Raw genomic sequence first — 22,391 nt, 5'->3', positions numbered from 1 at the left:
ATATTATCTCACCCACCTTGTCTCTCTAAGCCTATGGATCAGGTATCCATTTTGTAGCTGGGTGAACTTGAGGGTCGTTCAGTGTGCGTTTGAACTCACATTCTCCGGGATTGTAATCAAGCACCTTGACCACTCAGCCACTGCACATCATTGTAAATAACATAACTATTGCATATTGAGACCCTGTGCTGCACAAAGAGAGGCTTTCAAATGAGGGTTTAGAAACAAACTTTTTTTGCAGCATGTACCGCTGATGATCTCCTCTCGTTTTTCCTTTACACCCCCAGTCCTCAAAGCTCAGTGCTGTCCTGCCAAGAAAGGCTGGCTGGAGCTGTCTTCAAAATCCATCCTTAATATTTCTGTCTCTCAAACTGGAAGCAGTCATTGCAAAGCTCTCCTTACTCCCAGCATCTGAGCTTGTTGCCTCGATAGTATTTCAGCCCCTGCCAAACCAGGAAGCATGGGAGTAAGCCAAAGTCTGTCACTCAGACCCTTGCAATACGACCAAACTACCAGCATAATAGCCCCAGGCATTTTGAAATGCCAGGGCAGAAAAATTGGACTTTGGAAGTGAATTATCAAATTGGAACTCTCTCAGAAGAGTTTTCAGTCAAATTAGCTGTGTTTTTAATCCAATTTTCAAATTTTCCAGCTAGTTTGGGAGCAAAATAGTATCTATACGGTGTTATTGCTAAGCCTTTGAATTTTTACAAAGATGAGGAAAAACAAGAGAGCTCTAAGAATCTAATCATGTATGTCCTCAAAGTTGAGCATTAGCTATGTTGTTGGAAATCTGTTTCTTCTGCTTCTATAAAATACCAATATTTGGGAATAAGAACTTACAAACACAAAATGCAATTATTCTGTGTCAGTAAGAAACAGAACTTTTAAATCAAGCAGTAAGTGAATTAGGCTATTTTCCTAAATACAGTAATAAATATTATATGTGCAGTATCAACTGTATCCACAAGCAGAAATTAAAGTACTGTACTAGACATCGCTAGATTTAAATACCATTACTATGGATCTAACCAAGAAAAAAGTCATTAAAATGTAGTGTGACTGCATATTTTAACTACAGTATCCAAAATAATTGTTTCACAGTTAACTATAAAATTATTCTGAATACTAAAGAGGCCTTTCTTTTGTGTGTAAATAACAAAATGCAGTCTGACCAGATTTCTTTTCCTTTTGCAATGTTGTAACATTCCAGCTAGAACTGATTTCTTTTAATGGATTTTACCCACTGTTAATTAGGAAACATTTTAACACAAAGCACTGTTTAATTATGGGTTGCTTCGTATGTGAAATAGAATGTAGGGCAAAATGATAAAAGCTCCACTGAGAATCATAGATACCTGATTATAGAGTCTCCCAAGTACTACTTGCAGATTTTTCTTTTCTCTTTTACTATCTTTTCCCTGATTATTCATTCAAATATAATAACTGTCTCTCACCATTTAATTGCAATAAATGTAGTCCACGTGAATCAGCATGGTATCTAAAATGACCAGATGCATGGGTGAACGTGGATAATTCCCAGTGTAATGGATGGCTTATGGAGTTAGCTAATGTAATTTGAAATACTATATTTTAAAAAATTGATTTATCCCTCCTCAACTCATTTAATATTGCCCAAAACACAGGGTCAGAGAATTGAAGGGCAAAACCTACTCAAGTACAAAAATATGTTTGGGAGAGGAGAACTGAAACTTAATGATATCATGCTTCCCCCCCCACTCCGCTGGCCCCATGAAAGCCTCTCCACATGTATTCTGCATGATTGGATTTCCATAGATTTGGAGAAGATGTGACTGTCAGCAAGGGAATTGGGCCTGGAGACATCTATGCACTTTCATTCTCTGGCAAACTGTGAGGACATAACCATAAGGATTAATGTTGATACTTTTGCATTAATTCCCATAGATTTTCACCACCATGCATCCAAACTCAGTTGGAGGATCATTTCTGGCCCATCACAAGCAGGGAGACGTTGGTAGCATGGATCCAATGGCTTCTTCATAAATCAAGCTCAGTTATCCCTCCCCAGAGTCTTGCAAGTACAGAGACATAACCAACCCTTGGGAATTAATGTTAACAAGATCAGAATTAATCTCTGTGAGTTTGCAGATGGGGATTGGAGGGAGGATAATGCCACACTGAGCAGCTTTTCCTTGAGCATCTCCACTCCATGCAAACCAACCAGCCCAAATCTCAGGTCAGATAAACTCCCTGCACTCAGAGGTGGGGCAGAAGTTACTGCGGCTTAGGGTCAACTCCTTTCCCTCCAACAGATTTCTGGCCTTTTCAGTTGAGTGTTTGCTCTTTTCATCTCCAGGTCAAAAACTAGAGAGATTGATTTGGCCTATTATATACAGTGATATTTTATGCCATAAATTAGCAATTTTGTGAGACCTAATGTTTTTTTCACAAAAAGTCTTGCAGACAAGTTTTTTGATAGGGAGCAGTTTCTGTCCAGTTATTATTATAATAGCTCCTCAAAGTGCAGTTTTAGGGGTTAACAGAATAGAAGAGTGAAATATAAGGTAATGACTGTAGCAAGGAGCATTTAAAACAACAACAAAAAGTGCCTCTTTTAACATAGGTAAGCAAACTGCTGTTTAAAATATTTATTAGTGACTTAGAAAAGATGGTGAACAGTGAGGTGATAAATATTCAGATGTCCAAATTCTGTAGGTTAATTTGGACTAGAGAAGACTTTGGGGAACTTCAGCAGGTGAATGTGAATGGGCACCATGATAACTGATAAAATTCAACAATGGCAAATGCAAAGTAATGCGCATTGTAAGGTATATATTGAACTTTTTGTATATATTGTGAGGCTTTACATTGATTATCACCACTCATCTAACAATGTGGGCTTCATTGCGGACATCTGAATAAAAAGCTCTGCTCACTGCTCAGCAATGGTCACCAAAAGCAAACAAAATGCTAGGATATAAAAAGAACAGGATAGAAAATAATCTTGAAAACATTTTTTTGCTATTATATAAATCAGTGATCTCTCCTCACTCACAATACTGTTTCAGTTCTGGTCATCCTATCTCAAAAAAGATATTGCAGAAATAGAAGGAGTTCAAAGATGGGTGGTGAAAGTAGTTAGAGGCCTGGAGAAATTTCCATAAGAAAAAAGATTGAAAACATTGGGACTATTCAGTTTCCAGAGGAAACGTCACAGAGGTGTACCAAATAATGAGTTGTATTCAGAAGGTAAATTGAATGCTCCTGCTTATCTTTTCTCCTGATACAAGGACCAGGGGAAATTAAATCAAATTAAAAGGCAACAAATGTAAAACTGATAAAAGGAAACAATTATGCATTATGTAAAAATAGTAACATATGGAACTCATTGCCACAAGATGTCATGCAGGTCAAATTCCTAGTAGCATTAAAAAAAGACATTTATACAGGTAATGAAAATTTCTACAGCTGCATTCAGTAGCAATTTTATTTTAAGATAATTTCATGTTCACCACTAACTGCCTAGAGTTAGGAAGAAATGTTTCCTGTGGGCTGGTAATTGCCTACTGTTAGGTTTCTTGCACTTTCCTATAAATAGAGCCCTAACAAATTCACGGTCCATTTTGGTTAATTTTGTGGTCATAGGATTTTAAAAATTGTAAATTTCATTATTTCAGATATTTAAATCTGAAATTTCACAGTTTTGTAACTGTAGGGGTCCTGACCCAAAAGGGGTTTGTGTGCATGTGTGTGTGGGGGGGGGGTTCACAAGGTTATTGTAGGGGGGTCACGATATTGCCACCTTTACTTCTATGATGCTAGTGGTGGCTCCGCTGCCTTCAAAATTGGGCTGCCAGAGAGTGATGGCTGCTGGTCGGTAGCCCAGCTCCAAAGGCAGCGCTGTCCCCAGCAGCATCGCAGAAGTAAGGATGGCATAATATGGTATTGCCACCCTTACTTCTGCACCGTTGCTGGCAGAGCGCTGCCTTCAGAGCTGGGCGCCTGGCCAGCAGCCGTCACTCTCTGGCCATCCAGCTCTAAAGGCAGCACAAAAGGGTGGCAATGCTGCAACACCCCTACAAAAATCTCGCAACCCCCCTATGGTCCCCTTTTGGGTCAGGACCCCCACTTTGAGAAACACCAGTGAAATCTGTATAGTATAGGGTGGATGTTCACAAAAGACCAGATTTCACAGGGGAGACCAGATTTCACGGTCCATGATGCGTTTTTCATGGTTGTGAATTTGGTAGGGTCTTACCTATAAAAGCATTTGGTACTGGCCACTGTCAGAGGCAGGGCATTAAATAGATGGACCACTGATCCGGTATGGCAATTCCTATATTCTTAAATACTGTCTTTGTATCCAAGAGCAGATTCCAAACTCTGAAAGATATTTAGGGCTGAGTCAAAGATTCACAGGAGACCTTGCAGCTGTAGAGTGAATGAGCAAGAGTGTGTGTGGGAGGGATCAATAAGGGACTGACCACAATGGGCCAAATTCATCTCTACAGAATCTCTTTACAAGTCAGTGGAATTACAGCAAGGATGAATTTGCTGTAATATGTCACCACTGATCTTTTTGTTTCTTTAGCTAACTGTTGTAAACTGTATTTTATTCAGACAGTTGACCGGCCAAAGGATTGGTATAAGACAATGTTCAAGCAAATCCATATGGTTCACAAGCCTGGTAAGTATACATTTTTCTGTTTGTTACATAACTCATAGTGGCATTAAGAAATGCACTTTCCCTGCATTCTGGTGGCTTGCTCGCTGATCATAACAAAGCTTATGATCACTGAGTTGTAGATACTGAATAGAGCCCAATGGGAATTTCTCCAAGCTAAGTTGATGTGATAAATGTTATTACAGCAGAAGTGTTTTTCCAGCAAAAGGCTACATACTTTTCTGATGGACTTATTTTTATTACTAACAAAAAATAAAGGATAAAAGCCTATATCTGATCATGTACAGCACAAGAGATCAGTGAGATGTTCTGAGTAGCAAGGAACTTTGCCTGTACCCATCTTCAGTCTGAGCGACCAGGACTTGGCTGGGTGCAGGGTGGTCATTGCTACCTTCTGTTACAGAGCCCCTGTGCGCTAGGACAATGAAGCCTACTAAATGAGGAAATACGCTGCCCCTACTTATTTTCCTCTCTCCTATTAATTTGTAAATAAATTATTTTTGAAGGAAAGGAACCTCTGACATATTATTAGCCTTACTGATAATCATATTTTTGCTTATTCTCCCTTTCATCCAAGGATGTCAAGGCACTTTACAACAATAATTATGCTTCATTATACCTCAGTGAGGGAGGGAGTTGATGATATTCCAGTTTTACTGATGGGGAAATTGATGTAGCTAGGTTGATTTGCTTATGGTCATACATGACATCAATGGCAGAATCAAGAATGGAAAAACACCAAAATGATGTCTCCCAGTCCCTTGCTCTAGCCACTGGACAACATTGCTAGATGTAAGAAGTTGATTTTCATAGTAGGAATGATACGTTACTGTCCTCTAATAAGGGGAAACAGACAGGAGAGGGAATGGCTGGGAGGAGATGAGGGTTGAATAGAAAAGAATGAGTATAACTCACAATTTGGTGTGAACCACTAACTCTGCAATCTGGGTATCATGGCAACAATATGCCACTCAGAATAGGATGATAAAAATAGCCCATGATAAGTGTAAAGGGCAAAGACAGATTCCAGAAAACATGTACACGAGGGCTGAGAGCTGATTGCCTACTAATCTTCTGTTTGTATTTGCAAAGACAAAGCTGCTTGTTATGATATACTGACAGCTAGTGCACTACTGTAACATATATATTTCTCTTTATAGATGACGGCACAGACATGTATAATGCTGCATATGCATATAATACTGGTAGGAGTTATTCCCTCACTTCCAATGAATCTTTTGTTAGTGTCAGCGAGCAACAATGGTAGCTAACCACTCAGGCCTGCTCTTATTAAGTTTGTCATCATTGTCATCAAATGTCATCTTTCTTTTTGATCTCTGTTTGTGTCTTCGTTCACCAAATGTGGCAAAGCCTCATTTTGGTTTATTTCTTACTACAGAATTAATCAGACATATACTGCAGATGTCCTCTCAGTGCAGATGGGATATACTGTAATGTTGTAATCTCTGACTAAATTATATTTATTTTCACTAATGATAATGTATATTTTGACTCTTGAATATTAAACTAAAGAGTAAAGTGCAGTATGAAAGAGTTGTGTAATTACGTATACAGGTGATGATAAGCATTGTGCAGTATGTTGTATACAACTGCCATATTTTTAGATTACACTACATTAAGAAAACCTAGTTATGATGCTTCTATTTTGTGATCTTGTTAATTTTTCATACTGAATTGACATTATTTAGCACTAAAAAAGTAAAATATTATTCCTATGACAGATGTATAAATTTCAAATCTTTCAGAAGAAAGAAATCATACTGCAGTGATATTTTACTAGAACAAAAACTCCTTATCATGTGAATGAAATGTACAATACAAAGTATTGTGTGTTATGCAAAAAGCACTTTTAAGAGTTCTTTAATTTAAATTTTCATATTGCTTTCAATGGGGCTCCCATGCTGATATTTTGTGTATTATCAAGAACATGTGTGTATATCCAAGATTCATGACCCAAATGGACTCTTGAGATCTTAGTCAAGAAATTTGTCTGGGTAATTGTCCACAAATCTAATTACGTAGAGATGCTCTTACATACAAACCCAAAGAACATTCATTAAAAAGAATGAAAAAGATGTGTCTATTTCTTTTTCCTTCTCAGCCTCTGACACCAATAACAGCTGAGGGCAGGACAGTTCTGGGGGACGAATAAGAGATTGCAGTTAATTGCCATGAGCTGCACCTCAGACATTATCTCCCCCCAGCTTGTGATTAATTCCCATGAAATGTCCTGAGCCTTTGTGGAGTGGGGCAGGGAAGACGGGCCATATATTTAGATCTATAATAATTATTTGAAAATGCACACAATACTCACCAATGTGATTCTAAAATTTACAAGGTTTTGATGTCCCAGATTTATTAAATGAATGTTTGGTATTTTACTAAGATGCATTTTGGTTGTTTCTGTGTTCTGTTTTACTTTAGGTAGTTACAGCCCATCCCTCCCCGCTCAGTCACACCCTGCTGCAAAGACACAGACATACAGACCATTGTCTAAAAGCATTTCTGACAATGGCACTGATGCCTTTAAGGTCTCTTCCCCGATACCTCCTCCACATGTACCACCTCCAGTCCCACCACTTCGTCCAAGAGAGAGGTCTACATCCGAAAAGTAAGCAGATTTACTGGGAGGGGAAAACAGTCTATAGTAAATACAACATTACAATCAACTAATAAAAGTAATGGATTTAGAAGTAGCATGAGAGAGTTGGGTTTGTGATCACCGGGAGAACTGCATGGTGAATTGCCTGGCAGATGCGAAGGTTGTGGTCCTCTTGAGATATATAGAAAGACTTATTTTTTAGTGCAGGGTAGGTGTCAGTGCTCGTGGTACATGTAGGTACCAATGTCATAGGAAAAGGAGGATAGAGGTCCTGGAAGCCAAGTTTAGTCTACTAGGTAAGAGATTAAGGTCCAGGACCTCCATGGTAGCATTCTCTGAAACATTTCCAGTTCCACCTGCAGGGCTGGTTAGACAGGCAGAAGAACTGCGGGGTTTCAATACGTGGATGAGAGATGGTGTTTGGAGGAGGGATTTGGGTTTATTAAGAACTGTGGAACCTTTTTGGAAAGGAGCAGCCTGTACTGGAAGGATGGGCTCCACCTAAACCAAAATGGAACCAGATTACTGGCATGGAAAATTAAAAAGGTTGTAGACAGCTGGGAGAAAGTTGACTGGTGTGGAGGATCACATGAATCAAACAGACACACTCTTAGGAGGGGATTTATTAAAAGGCATATTCTGTATCCTACTAGAGAGGACTGGATAGAAGTTGATAAAATACAGGCAGGAATTGAAGAAAAATAGTCAAATGAAAAAGAGTCCCATTCAATTACATCACATGAAGGGAGCTGACTAAATATTGCCTATTTTTATATTCCCACACTTAAGCCATTCTTTTTAGGTAACAAATCTGAGGAACTGCCCCAGACTGAGGTGTCAAGAGAAGAGGTGTTGGAAAAAATTGATAAATTAAACAGTAATAAGTCACCAGTCCAGATGTTAGTCACCCAAGAGTTCTGAAGGAAATAAAATATGAAATTGCAGAACTGCTAACTGTGATAGTTTACATATTGCCTCTGTACCGGATGACTAGAGGATAGCTAATGTAGTGCCGGTTTTTAAAAAAGGCTCTAGAGGTGTCAAAGTTTGCAGATGATACAAAATAAATGTATATAGTTAAGTCCAAGCGGGGGACAGTGACTGTGAAGAATTAGAAAGGGATCTCAAAACTAGGTGACTGGGCAAAAATATTGCAGATGAAATTCAGTGTTGATAAATGCAAAGTAATACATATTGGAAAACATAATCCCAACTATACATACAAAATTATGGGGTCTAAATTACCTGTTATTACTCAAGAAAGAGATCTTGGATTCATTGTGGATAGTTCTCTGAAAACTTCTGTTCAATGTGCAGTGGCAGTCAAAAAAGCTAACAATGTTAGGAACCATTAGGAAAGGGATAGATAATAAGACAGAAAATATCATAATGTCACTATAAATTCATGGTACGCCCACACCTTTAATACAGTTTGCAGATCTGGTTGCCCTATCTCAAAAAAGATGTATTAGAATTGAAAAAAGTACAGAGAAGGGCAACAAAAATTATTAGGGGTATGGAACTGCTTTTATATGAGGAGAGATTAAATGACTAGAACTGTTCATCTTAGAAAAGTGATAACTAAGGAGGTATATGATAGAGGTCTGTGAAATCATTAATGGTATTAAAAAATTGAATAAGGAAGTGTTGTTTACCCCTTCACACAACACAAGAACCGGGGATCACCCAATGAAATTAATGGACAATAGCTTTAAAACAAACATAAGGAAGTATTTCTTCACACAACGCCCAGTCAACCTGTGGAACTTGTTGCCAAGGGATGTTGTGAAGGCCAGAACTATAACAGGGTTCAAAAAAGAATTAGATAAATTCATGGAGGATAGATCCATCGGTGGCTATTAGCCATAATGATCATGGACACAGCCCCATGCTCTAAACCTCTGACTGCCAGAAGCTGGGACTGGACAACAGGGCATAGATCATTTGATAAACTGCTGTTTTCTGTTCATTCCCTGTGAAGCACCTGGCATTGGCCACTGTCAGAAGGCAGGTCATTAGACTAGATGGACCATTGGTCTGATCCAGTATAGCCATTCTTATGTTCTTATGAAAACAAGGCTATGACTCAATGGGCATTCAGATATTAAATGATGCTATTGCTTCAGTGTGGGCACTGTGCTTGATGCTGTCTTGTCTGGCACTGGTACTTAAGGAACCTAGGAAGTCTCATGCCAATGATACCTTGATTGAACATCCACTCTTTTCCATGGGACTATCCTGCCTCCTGTATTTCAGAATGATCCAGGCTGCAATGACCATTTCTCACTATGACTTTGTGCTGATGCATAAAAGTAGTTTGAGACCTTGGGTACATCTGCACTCCAAAAAATCACCAGTGATGGCAAGTCTAAGAGTCTGGGTCTACAGACTCTGGCTCACCAGCCTCACATTGCAGCACTAAAAATAGCTGTGTAGATGTTCCCATTCAGGCTAGAGGTTGGGTTCTGAAACCAGGTGAGATGGGTGGGACTCAGAGCTCCAGCCCAAGCTCAAATGTCTACATGGCTATTTTTAAGCCCCATAGCACAAGCTGTGGGAACCCAAATCTGTAGACCCAAGCTCTGAGACTTGCTGCTGCGGGATGTTCCCCCCCCCTCCCGCCGCGTAAACATATAGAAAGCCCTTTTATGAAACCTCCTAGCAGAGAGCAGGATGTAAGTGATTTTGCAAATTGCAAGCAAAATTGTAACACAGTACAGTAAGTGGACCAGCCCCATCTGAGATGTTTGTGTGGCACATCTTTGGAGACATGATGAGGAAAATTTCATATCCTCCTCCCACTTCCCTATCTCTTCTTTTGAAGGAGAAGAAGGGTTTCTGATTGAAGGGACTTGGGCATTTTCTCCCCATTTTCCTGCCTCTCTTGCTGCAGTAGCACAAATCCTAGTGTTGGAATTAATACTCAGCCCGCCAAGAGCTAAATCCTGTTTGTTCAGGAAAGAATCCCCTATCCCTTTAGTCAAAGGAAATCAGATTAAATGAAAAGTGCTTTACTGTTTATTGCAATTACAAGTTCCAGTGCTGGAGCAAACTTTTTATTTTCATACATGCAGACCCTAGAAATGTACAGGTACTAGTTCAAAATCCAGTTTTACATTAACTATTTCTAAATATTAACAGCAATGCATTTTAAGAAAACAAAATGGGCCAAATTCTGCTCCAAGTTATGGATGCAGCTTCCAGTATCTTGGATGCACCATATAAATGAGAGCAGAATTTGGCCCATTCTGTCTTGTTGATAGCAGGAATGCTATGCAATGAATAATAAACTTTATCAGACACTGAATTTGAAAAACGGCAATCAAACAAAAAATCCCTTAGTAATCTATAGAATGTATTTTAGGAAGAGAAAATTAGGAGCTTTTGAATATTCAACCAATTGATCCTATCATTGCAGTGTTTCAAAATATCTGTATATAAATTCATTCCAAAGGATAACTAATTTCTTTTACTCTACTATCAATGTGAGCAAGGAGTGGAATGTAATATATTTTAATCTCATAATAGTCTAATACTCTAAGATCATATAATAATGATTCTAACAGCTCGAATGAACCACTCAGGACTAAGCACTCGAACTCAAGTTTGGTTTCTCTTTTAAGAAATGTCTTATATCAGGTGAAAATAAATTACTTTTGCATTCCTGTCTATCTTCTGTACCTTAGGGCCTTAGTTTTTCCCAAGTTTAAGCTTGATGGCTGTTGCCATGGTCTGGTTGGCCAGGGCAAGATAAGAACCTGTACTAGTGATTACAGTGTAGGCTTTTGTTAGCATGCGATACAGAAATGTAGAACTGCTTACCTCTACCCAAATTCTGGAGTTGTGGTGATAGTCCTGCCATCTGGCCAGATAGAGTGAAGATCCTTTTAGGAGCCAGGAACCAAGGTCTCTTGCAATTCATTCTGCCTGGAGGAAACCATTCCAGCCATTTTATCTATTTTACTCTGCTGGATGACGAGACTGACAGAAGAAATCCAAGTTCTCCAGATTGGGGAATTCTGAAGTCTTTAGCTTTGTGTACTCATGACCGCTGTAATGCCCAGTCAGCCATGGCACCAGCATTAAAAGAGTGAGTTTTTCTTGCGACTAGGATATTTTTAATTGTCTATGAAATGAAAGCATTTAAACCCTCACCTAAGAAGGTTTAGGGTCCACATGCATCACATCTTTGGAGCTGGGAGGCAAGATATGGTATGCTTCACATTATCATTCAGACACCAGAAGTCATAGCACATAAGGGATTAAGGGCTAAAAATTGTAAATGAAGTAAAATGAGTATGAATCTAAATTTTAATGACATCTTTTTGTCTTTAAAATTAAATTCTCTGAGTTATTTTGAATAAAATGCGGCCTATACAGAACAGTTCCATATTCTCATTCATTCGTGGGAGGCATAATTTCAGTTTTCTGCTTTGAAACCATAATTTCTTCCCAGCTAAAATATAAAGTAAGTGAACAAAATGGTTTTACTTTGCTTAAAAAGTACAGCAGTCCAACAGCAGAGATATCTGTATCCCAGCACTTGCTCCTACAAACATACCTGTGCTGTGCACTTTCAACAGAAAAGCTACTGTATAGATTTTTTTTAAGCACATGATAAAACATGACATGTGCTTTGCTTAATGTCAGGTCACTTCAAGCTATGTCACATCATATGATGTAACATAGGCTGACATAACTTACTAGGATTTGCTAGCTCTTACTGTGAACACATGCAGCAATTACCAGCGACTCTCCCCCATGAGTTACTGGTGGGCCATTTGCCACATTTCTAATTAAAAAGACATGTAGGCTGCAGTCATCCTAAATACAATAAGGCTAGTGATGGCAAAAACTGCCCGGAAATGAAAGTTCCTGCCATTATAACAACTAGGTGACAACCACAAATGAAATGTAGTCCAAATAAGTGCTGTGATATTATGGTGAGGGATGCAATATAAGAAACTAATTAAAATAGAATACAAGTGATTTTAGTGGATAGCACCAACAAGCTGCTAGGCAATTTATAGTTATGAAGATAATGGATGAAATCTTGGTTCTATTGAAGTTAACTGCCATTGAATAAGTAGGACCAGAATTGCACTCAAGGTGCCTGACCTGAAGAGCTTATAAAGATTAACTGAAATGATCATTTATTTGATTAAGCAAACTTCCAGTTGAACAGTGTATCTGGACACAAACAAGTGAGAAGAATACAGCTACAGATCAGCATACAGAGCATCCATGATACTATTTTCTTTAAATATTGCATGAAACATTTTGCTAACTATATAATTTAATCAGTATGTATTTATGAAAGCTTTGTCCAGTGACTAAAGCATTTAGTGTTACCTACACAATTAACGTTTCTTTAAGTTTTACTGGATTTGTATGTATGATCAAATAAATGCTTCTGATGGCCACCAGCATTTTAACCACGTGTCATCTCAACCTGCTCAGAGCTAGTACACCCAATACAGTGGTAAAAATACTGGCTGTATCCTGTCTACATTACCACTCCCACCATTGCTATGACATATGGAACAGCAGTGGTGGGAAATGTATATCAGTAATTGAATCAATATCTATAATAATATTGTGAGGAGATTTAGTAATGTTTGCTACTTTTAATGTACATTTCAAATGCATAAAAACCTCTATATAAATTTCAGATTTACTGTGCAACAAACATTACACTAGCATCCCCACTATTGCTATCACCGGTAAAACTGCACCAGTGTTAGCAATAGTAGGAAAGAAAAAGGCTAGTGCAGACACAGGCATAGACACATGGAGTAAGTTAAGGGGGCTAAGCTTTGCCTAATTCATAATTCCTTCCCTTGAGGGTTATGTCTCTGTCTTAATATCCTATTCATGCAAATTGTATGGTGCAGTGTAACTCCTGACATCTGTATATGCCTTTTACAGAGCTGCAGTGTTGATGGAAAAGACAATCCCACTCAACTGTTTATATTTGTTATTTAGAAATGACTGGGATCCTCCTGACAGAAAAGTAGATACCCGCAAATTCCGTTCTGAACCAAGAAGTATTTTTGAATACGAGCCGGGGAAATCATCAATTCTTGAACATGAAAGACCGGTAAGAGGTGTATTTGAAATGTTTTCCCACAACAAAAGGCTTAGTGAGGGTTAAATTTTTGCTTATTATTTTAACTGCAAATTATAACTAGTTAGTATTGAATATCCATTTTTGTATTTGGAGTTTGATCAGCTCACGTGGTAAATTCTGCCTTGATCCTCCTGGATGGTTGTGTAGATAATTTGAAATTGGTTTGATTTACTTGTTCAATTTAGCTTCTTTGGCATTAAAAAGAAGTCAAAGAATCACTGAGAAATTAAACTCCTTTTAGATTTCACATGTTAGATGTAAATTCATGGAAGCTACTTGTTGCAATTTGAATGCATATCCAGCAGTCACTTTGTCACCTGTTTACAATAATTTTATCAACACATATGATTAACATAGGAGTTATGCACGTGCCTGTGGTGGTATGTCACTAGATAGTCCAGAAAAAAAAATCCTACAGTGTGTTTTCTGGATATGTGCCTAATGGTATCATCTCAAGAACATTGGTTGCCTATACACTAACCTGTGACTAAAAAAAATTTCTTGCTGTTTTCTGAGCCATATGTCTGTAGTTGTGATATTCCTCATAAGCATGTCTAATAAGGCTGAAATCTAATGCTTGCAAAATGATCACTAATCTAAGTTTCCATTCACTGAAAAGGCATTTGCAACCAGCTCTTCTACTGTACCCTGGTTCCCAGGGGCGGCTGTAGACATTTCACCGCCCCAAGCACGGCAGCATGCCGCGTGGGGCGCTCTTCCGGTGGACCTCCCGCAGGCTCCTCCTCCCGCAGGCATGCCGCTGAAGGCTGGTTGCTTGCCGCCCTCCCGGGGACTGGCAGAGCATCCCCGCGGCATGCCGCCCCAAGCATGCGCTTGGCGTGCTGGGGCCTGGAGCCGCCCCTGCTGGTTCCAATACCCCATCATTTATGGAGATTGATGCATATCATGTTATTTTTTTTTCCGTGAGATGGAATGGTTGATGGAGTCATTTTTAAAGGGGGAGTTAATGTAATTATTATACATAGTATTACAATATTATAATATCAGTATTATATTAGTATTATTATACATAAATTCAGAGGGCTCATTTTATTAATCTAAAAATAAATAAATGTATTGCATGCATGGATTGTGGCATATATAGTATGTCAACAGTATGTTAAATAATTGCACTGATGGCTCTGTTTCATCATATTTTTCTATGGTTTATGTAATAATATGGGTCCGGTTAACTAGCTTCTATAGCAAGCTGTGTGATTCTATGAAATAGGGCTCCTACAGAACTGGGACTTTCTTTCAAAGGGAAATTTCTCTTTTCAGCACAGGCCATTTAAACTGACTGAACTAATTAATAGTTCTAATGATTTACCAAAATCTCTCTGACTTATGAGAATTGGTAGTTTATCGTCTAGCTGAATTTACAAACAGTTCTGTGAAAAAGTAATTCTGTTTTTGCTGAATGATTTTTCTGTCACAGTGGCTGTATTACAGATAGGGTCATTTACTAACCATTTCAATTGCAAACAATCTTCAGCAAGTGAGAGGTGGCAGGCTGAAGGTAAAAACTGGCTTTTTGAAAATTACAGAGCTATTTCATGTGAGGACACACATCTCTAATACATTTTGACTTTGTGATATAAAAAATAAACAACAAGAGTAATTTCATACTGACCTGCAATGCTGAGGAATGTGATAATATAATTTTTCAACTTTATTAAAGAGATACGATGAAATAAGTTGTGATTTTTTTTTACTAAAAATATTTGACCATTGCTGGAAATTTCTTAAGCAAATAAAATAAGCTTTTCCAGTAGAAAAGCTTTCTTGTTTTCTGATTGGATGGGGAGGACTTGGGGCCTAATCCTGCAACCTTTTCTTCCGCAAGTAATCCTTACTCACTGATACAGACTCTTTGCAGTCAGTGAACTACACCAAAAGGTTGCAAGATCAGACATGGCTGATGTAGTTACAGACAATCATCTCTTTGCACAGCAAGTGTTCTCGAAGTGGGAAAGTGGAACTACAGTATTAATAAATTCAGGGGAGGGGAATGTTTCAATGCTATGTATTTCAGTTTTCAAAATGGTAATGAGGAATTTATGCAAAATATAGTGTGCTGCCCCTAAGATGGCTTCCTTTTGAGCAGCTTCTAAATCCATTAACACAGTGCTAGGCTATCAGCACAACATCAGTTTAGAAATTTCCAGAGAGTAACTGCTATTGATTATAAAAGTTAAGTTACATGAAGTAATATATTGCTTTTCTGGCAGAATTACAATATTAATGGATGAAGGAAAGGCAGTATGCAATAATTAAATCTAAATATATTGTATAAAGCATTGTATACTGTATTCATTAAATCTTAAATGGCAAATTCAATTGAAAACTGGCTAAAAGACTAGACAATGGAAAATTATACATGGCAGTGTATCAAGTTAAGAAAGAGTAGAACAGTCTGCTAAAATCTATGTTAGGGTCAGTATTATTCAACATCTTCCTCAGTGATCTAGAAGAGGAAGTGAACAGAATGCTAGTGAAATTCTCAGATGATACTAAATTGTGACCATTCCAAAGAGACCTACAGAGATTAGAAACATAAAAAGAAAATAACAAAATGAAATTCATCTTGGAAAAATTCAAACTAATATGTCTGCAGATAAATAATTCAGAGGCCATGTACTGAATAATAGGGAGCAGCCTGGGAAACAGGAATGCTGAAAAAGATTTATGAGTGATAGATTGCAAAATCATGTCTGATTTGCTATGTGCTATGGATACAAAAAGGCCAATGCAATTTAAGGTTGCAGCATCATATGTGCAACAGCCTCACGTCACCAAAGAGAGAGGTAATAGGTTCGTTCTGTATGACTCTAGCGTGACATACTTGGCATGTTGCTTTCAATTCTAGGCACATAGAAGAAAGATATTGACAAAGCTGAGAGAGTCCAGAGAACAGCAACAAAATGATCAGGGACTGGAGCGGATTGGCTTATGAGTAAAGATAAAATGACTGAATATGCATAGCTTGGTAAGAGACTATTGAGGATGTCTACCAATATTTATAAACCAAGAGGAGGAAGAGGAATTATTTAGGATGCTGCTTTGGAGAGTATAACTAGGAACAATAGAAATGAAATTAAGAAAAATAAAATTTAGACTGAATTTTAGGAAAAGCATCTTGACAGTGAGATGTATTAGGCTGTGGAATAGTCTTCCAGCAGAGGCGGTGGGAGCTAAATAGCAGGTAAGGTAGTATCTGATTCAGTAGCCTAATAAGTACATAGAATTATCACTTACGAATTTAAAATAAGATAGTTAATTACTATTTAATACTTTGGATTTATTTTACTCTTATAAACTTAAAAATTTGTCCTCTACCAAATTCATCCTTTTGCATTTGGCAAATATATTTTCCTAGGTTTCTAATGGAACTAAAGGTGATGTTCTTTGCTTATTTGTACACCAGCATCACTCATGTTATGCTAGTTCTAAGAAAATTGTATTAGTCTACATCTGCAATAAAGCCAACAAAGAAAGTTTTTGGTGGTCCTACAAAAAAGGTGCTTATAAAAAAAATTTTATGTGACAAGTGGTAGATTTTTAGTAGGTATTTAATGCACATTATAGAAGGGCAATCAATACCAAAGTTTGATAATTTCATGTTATATCAATTTCAGGTCTGAACTTTTTCACACTGGGCCTGATCTTGCAGTTGTTTTAAATGCAAATTCACATTGACTTCAGATGCAGAAGAACCAATTAATCTTAGTAAGGGCAGAAATACAAAAGTATTACTATATGTCCTTTAGCAGTAACAGCAAGGAGTAGTCAACTTTTTTATTCCTGTGTTGAGAAATTTGGGACTGTTTTTTAACCTACAGCATGCAGATTTGTTTGGCTCTGACTTTACAAGCTTGTAATTGCAACACATAAAATCAGTGTTTGAACTGGAATGGCCCTTTGTGTCAGCCAGGAATGTTATTTTAAATTCCTTTAAGCTGGAATTAGAAATTCAACTCTCTAGCACATTAAAGAGATGCTTTATTGTCACAAAGACGCAAGAACTAACCGACCTGTAATGGACCTGGAGCCAAAACAGCCATAAGAAAACAAGTAGAAAGAGAGATTCCTTTTAGGGACCAAGAATAGAAGGGGCAAATTAAGACGAAGTCATGATAAACACACTCGCCATATTTCCAAAGAGACCTTAACCTTGCCTCTGAATATCCATCCACAGAATGTGGTTCCATCCATCCAAGGAAATTGGGTCAGTAGCCATTTAGCTACACACTTTTCACATATACATGTGGTTTGTGCCTGTAAATGCATGTTTATATAGATCAAAGTCACCCAGGCAAAATTCCAAGTGAAAATATAGAAGCCACTTTTGAAAATGCAGTCCATATTGTCCAGTAATTTTTCCTATGTTTTGAATACACTGATAGAATGTTTTGCTGAATACTCTTTGTAAAGGGCACAAGAATAAAGATTCTTCCTAAATGTTTATGCATTGTGGGAGAAATTCTCAACCTGCTATAAGTAATTAAAAATGTATTGAATGAGTAAGTTACAGTGTAAGGTACAGGAATGTCGTCTGTGTTAATTAGCATGTCATAAAAGGAATAGCACCCTTCTAGGATTTACATGCCCCTGGATGTATTCAAACCTAAGTTAGGAGATAAAGCCAACATTTATTTTCTTCTGTCAAAATAGATTTGCCTTTCTAAGAATCATAGTGAGAAGAACAAAGAAAAAAAGGTCTGTTCAGCAGAGGGGGTACTGACAGCCAGGTGAAAGCAATTGGCCTTACATGATTCTAACACATGAAATGCAGGATGTAGTTTAAGATGTACATTTTCAAAGCCCTGAACAGACTTTTCAGACAAATGATTCCCATTATAGTCAGTTGGAGTCGTGTGGCCAAAGCTCTGTTCAATACTTGAAAAGAGGCAGAGAACAGCATCCAGCAAACTCACTGTAATAGCTACAAAAAACTTATAACCATGTTAGCTGTAGTTGCACCACTTGCACCATGCCCTTTTGGTTAAATTTGCTGCCCTCTGCTGCTGAATATGTAAACAAAACAATGCGTCTTACCCGCATGAAGAAAGCCTCGTGTTATTCTAGTTCTTTGTGTACCCATGCTGTTCTTCACATGATATTGTATAAGGGTCCTGAACAATTCAAAGACTGTGAAACTCCAGACAAATCTGTCATTTCCAGCTTTCTCTGAACAAGCAGAAATACAGCCTTCTATTTGTTTCTAAATCAAGACATTTTAGGATGATGAGACGGAATGTAAGATTTTGGGCTCCACCTCAATCCCTACGGGCTGCTTTGGTGGGTCATAACAGTCTGGAAGCCAATCCCTGAAGCTGCTTTGGACTGGCATATGTGGCCCCACACTGCCCTCTCTTGCCACCCTGTTTCAGAAGATGCAGCATAGAACCCAAGTGTCTGTCTGATTCATTTTCTAAAAGGAACACCACCTACTTCTTTGCTGGTGTAGCCGGAAATGTTGTTATCCAGGGCACACTGATTCATTGTAGGTTAGCTCTATGATTTCCTGAACCAACTATTAAGCTACTCCATATGTCAATGAGACTTTAAGGAAAATGCCCTCTTTGGTATGAAAATCTATATAAAGTGCTCTTCTGTCTTAAATATAGTGTAACCCAGGGCTTGTCTATGCCATGAGATAATGTACTTTACAGAAGTGTGTTCTCTAAAATGCTCAAACATGTTGTGCATTAATTGGTCCATGCAGACCCTCCTGTTGTGCACTAAAGGTTCCCTAGTGCACCTTAACATAGTACTGTTAGAGCACCAGCAGGATCTACATGGCCCAGTTAATGCACAGTATGTTAGTACACTTTAGCAACCATACTGCTATAGAGCACATTACCCCACTACGTAGACAAGCCTTTAGTCTATGGGAATGAGGACAAACCAGTATTTTTTTATCTTTTTCCCAGGTTATCTAGTTCAGAATCATGGTGTGTTTCAAAAAGGTGTGCAAAAAATGGAATAGTCCAAATATTGTATTTTGAAGAGTAGGATGTACTACTGATTAGTTCTCTGCATTCATGATTTTTTCAGGCATTTTCCTTTGTATTGTCTTCATCTCTCTTCAGTTATCATATACTAGACTAATGTAGTTTGTGCTCTTCTAAAATAGACATATTTAATTCAAGACTAAAAAAGTAGCAAATCTGGACTGGGCAATTCATGAAGCCAAATTCAATGCAAGTTTTCTGTTAAAGTCTTGGAAGATATGTTGTATTGAATCACAGCAGATTGCCAATAGTAATATTGAACTACAAATATTGTAGAGATGAAGGATGATCTTATGGTTGGAGTCTAAGAGTATGACTCAGGAGATCTGAAATCACTTCCTTCTCTGGTACGTGATATAGGCAAGTAATTTATCTCTGGGCTTCAGTTCCCCATCTGTAAAACTGGAATAACGTTTTCCCTACATCTGAGGAGTGCTGTGAGGATAAATCTGTTGGGTAGTGCTCAGTTGCTATAGTAATATCTTATAAATACCTAGATCAAGATAGGGCAATAGTGCTGTTAATTGTTCAACAGATTGGTGATCTGTTGTGATTAAATCAAACCCTTTGGGTTTCTGCTAGAAAAATGCCATGGGATGTTTAATTACTGTAAATGGTCCAGACCACAGTGCTATTTTTAATGGAAAAAAATAGCGCTATGCGTAGGATGACCATATGTCCCATTTGGTCAAAGGTGGCACGCAAGCCGATTTTTTTATGGCACACCGAGGTCCTGGCCGCCGGCCCCACTCAACCTGGGTGAACGGAACTGCAGGCTGGCAGTGGGCTGAGCAGGCCGGCGGCTGAGACCCCGGCTGGCAAGGGGCCAGCAGCCGCAACCGAAACCCAGCCGGAGCTCAGAGCCGGACAATGCTGGGGCACAGCGCGTGGCGCACTCCCAGCTCAGGGGCTGCTGGCTGCCGGAACTCTCCTGCAGGCTGGCACTGGCGGCCGAAGCAGCAGGCAGTCAGGCAAGTGAAAGGGGCCGGCGGGAGGCACAGTGGAGGTGTCCATGCCCCAGCCTGTCCTGCTGCCCCTCTCTCGCCACTGTGGCTGGACACCAAGGCACTGCAGGCACGTGCCGTCTCTGCAGCCCCCTGGGGGAAGGGAGTGGCAGGCCAGAGGGTCTTTTGCAGGGCTGGCTCCAGCATTTTTGCCACCCAGAGCAGCCAAAAAAAAAAAAAGACGCAATCGCTGTCTGCGGCAGCCCTACCGCCGCCGCTTCAGTCTTCAGCAGCTGGTCCTTCCCTCAGTGAGGGACCCGCTGCTGAAGAGCTGGACGTGCCCCCCCTTGTTGGCAGCCCCAAGCACTTGCTTGCTGGGCTGGTGCCTGGAGCCAGCCCTGGTCTTCTGCCGCCGCCCCCCATTTGCCTGCAGATGCAGTGCCCCCACACAGCTGGCCCACAGCTCCCTTGGCAGAAACAGGAACAGCGTGGGGCAGGGACCCATCCACCATCCAGGTAACCCGGCCGCAACCGGGACTGTCCCAGTAATACGACAGTACCTGTAAGAAATTTAAGTTACTTTTACCCCTGCCGGAACCCCAGACCAGCAGTGGACTGAGCAGGGCCAGTGGCAGGCTGAGAGGCTCAGCCCACTGCCGGTCTGGGGTTCCGGCCGCCAGCCCCCCACCAGCCGGTGTCCAGACTTCCAGCCCCGCTCAACCCACTGCTGGCCTGGGGTACCGGTAGCCAGCCCTGGACTCTGCTCCTGGCCTCAGCCACTCCCTGCTGTAGCCCACATTGGAAAACTCAGCAAGGAAAAGGATCACACTAAACTGATAAGATCGGCATTTTAATTTTATTTTAAATGAAGCTTCTTAAATATTTTAAAAACCTTATTTACTTTAAATACAACAATAGTTTATTTATATAATATAGACTTATAGAGAGAGACCTTCTAAAAACGTTAAAATGTATTGCCGGCACGCGAACCTTAAATTAGAGTGAATAAATGAAGACTCGGCACACCACTTCTGAAAAGTTACTGACCCCTGCTTTATGCTATTTTATACCACTGGTGTGCGTGGTACAGGGTCCCATTCGGTGCCAATCCACAGAGGACGAGAGGTGATACAGCCTCGAGCTACAGAGCCATGATTCTTTAGCTCAAGCTGTAGCAGCTCATGTATTTAACTTTGGAGATCCGCAATTCGGTCCCAGATGTGTTGGCCAAGGTGGCAGCCCACTAGCTGTAATTCATACTTGTTCCCATTTTTTGCTGCAAAATGTGAAAATTTTCATATGAAAATTAATGCATCGACAATATAAAAATAATGAAATCAAAAGATTTAAAATAAAACCAAAAGCACTCAGAATCCATAATTACTACTAATATAAATTTCAAACAAGATGATTTAAATAGATGGCAGTTTCATTACATAGGCTGAAATGGCTTTTTAACATAATCATGCCTGCATGATGCATATTGCTTATCTGTGCTGTGTGCTTAGCTTCAGGTTGAAAAGATACAGAATTAACATACCTTCTTTCATAAGAAGACCAAGAGTGGCTGAAAGCAACATGGCTAAAATCATGTGTGTCTATTTACCCCTTAGTCAGCTTGGGCACTTTTTTGTATACTCTAAAGAAAACAGCCATTACATTTGTTCTATAATTATGCTCCTTTCTTTTACAGGACACATAATAGGTTTTAGATCCTAATTGTTCATGCTGCCAAAGATAATACTCAGCTTTTGAAAAATTATTTTTAAAGTGCTTGATATTTTCCATATTCTATGTAACATTATGCAACAACCACTGGAAGAGCAAGCTGAAAAAGGAGGCATTTTAAAACAGCTAGTCTGTGATTGCTCTTGAACAAAAACATGTTCCATATGGAATCCCATCTTCATTCTTTGGTTTTATTTCATTCCCTTTCCCCCTATTATTTGTTTTGTGTGTGTGTGTGTTTGTGGTGTTAATGTGACATAACATTTCCAGCACTTTGCTCAGT

At 39.1% G+C, this 22,391-nt stretch overlaps 1 protein-coding gene across 4 annotated transcripts in view; it reads left to right on the top strand.

Annotated features, from left to right (window-relative positions):
• SORBS2 (sorbin and SH3 domain containing 2) overlaps positions 1-22,391 on the top strand; it is a 204,882-nt gene that overhangs the window by 127,159 nt on the left and 55,332 nt on the right. For all 4 annotated transcript variants that reach the window (XM_045017975.1, XM_045017973.1, XM_045017976.1 and 1 more), the window contains 4 exons: positions 4,603-4,669; positions 5,827-5,871; positions 7,112-7,298; positions 13,275-13,389. In XM_045017975.1, coding sequence (XP_044873910.1) covers positions 4,603-4,669; positions 5,827-5,871; positions 7,112-7,298; positions 13,275-13,389 — 414 coding nt within the window. The remainder of the gene's footprint in view (positions 1-4,602; positions 4,670-5,826; positions 5,872-7,111; positions 7,299-13,274; positions 13,390-22,391) is intronic.

This window comes from Mauremys mutica, chromosome 5 (assembly GCF_020497125.1).
Source record: "Mauremys mutica isolate MM-2020 ecotype Southern chromosome 5, ASM2049712v1, whole genome shotgun sequence".
Classification (NCBI taxonomy): Eukaryota; Metazoa; Chordata; order Testudines; family Geoemydidae; genus Mauremys; species Mauremys mutica.
The sequence above is the reverse complement of the archived record's forward strand: the minus strand, read 5'-3'. Positions and strand labels throughout refer to the sequence as shown.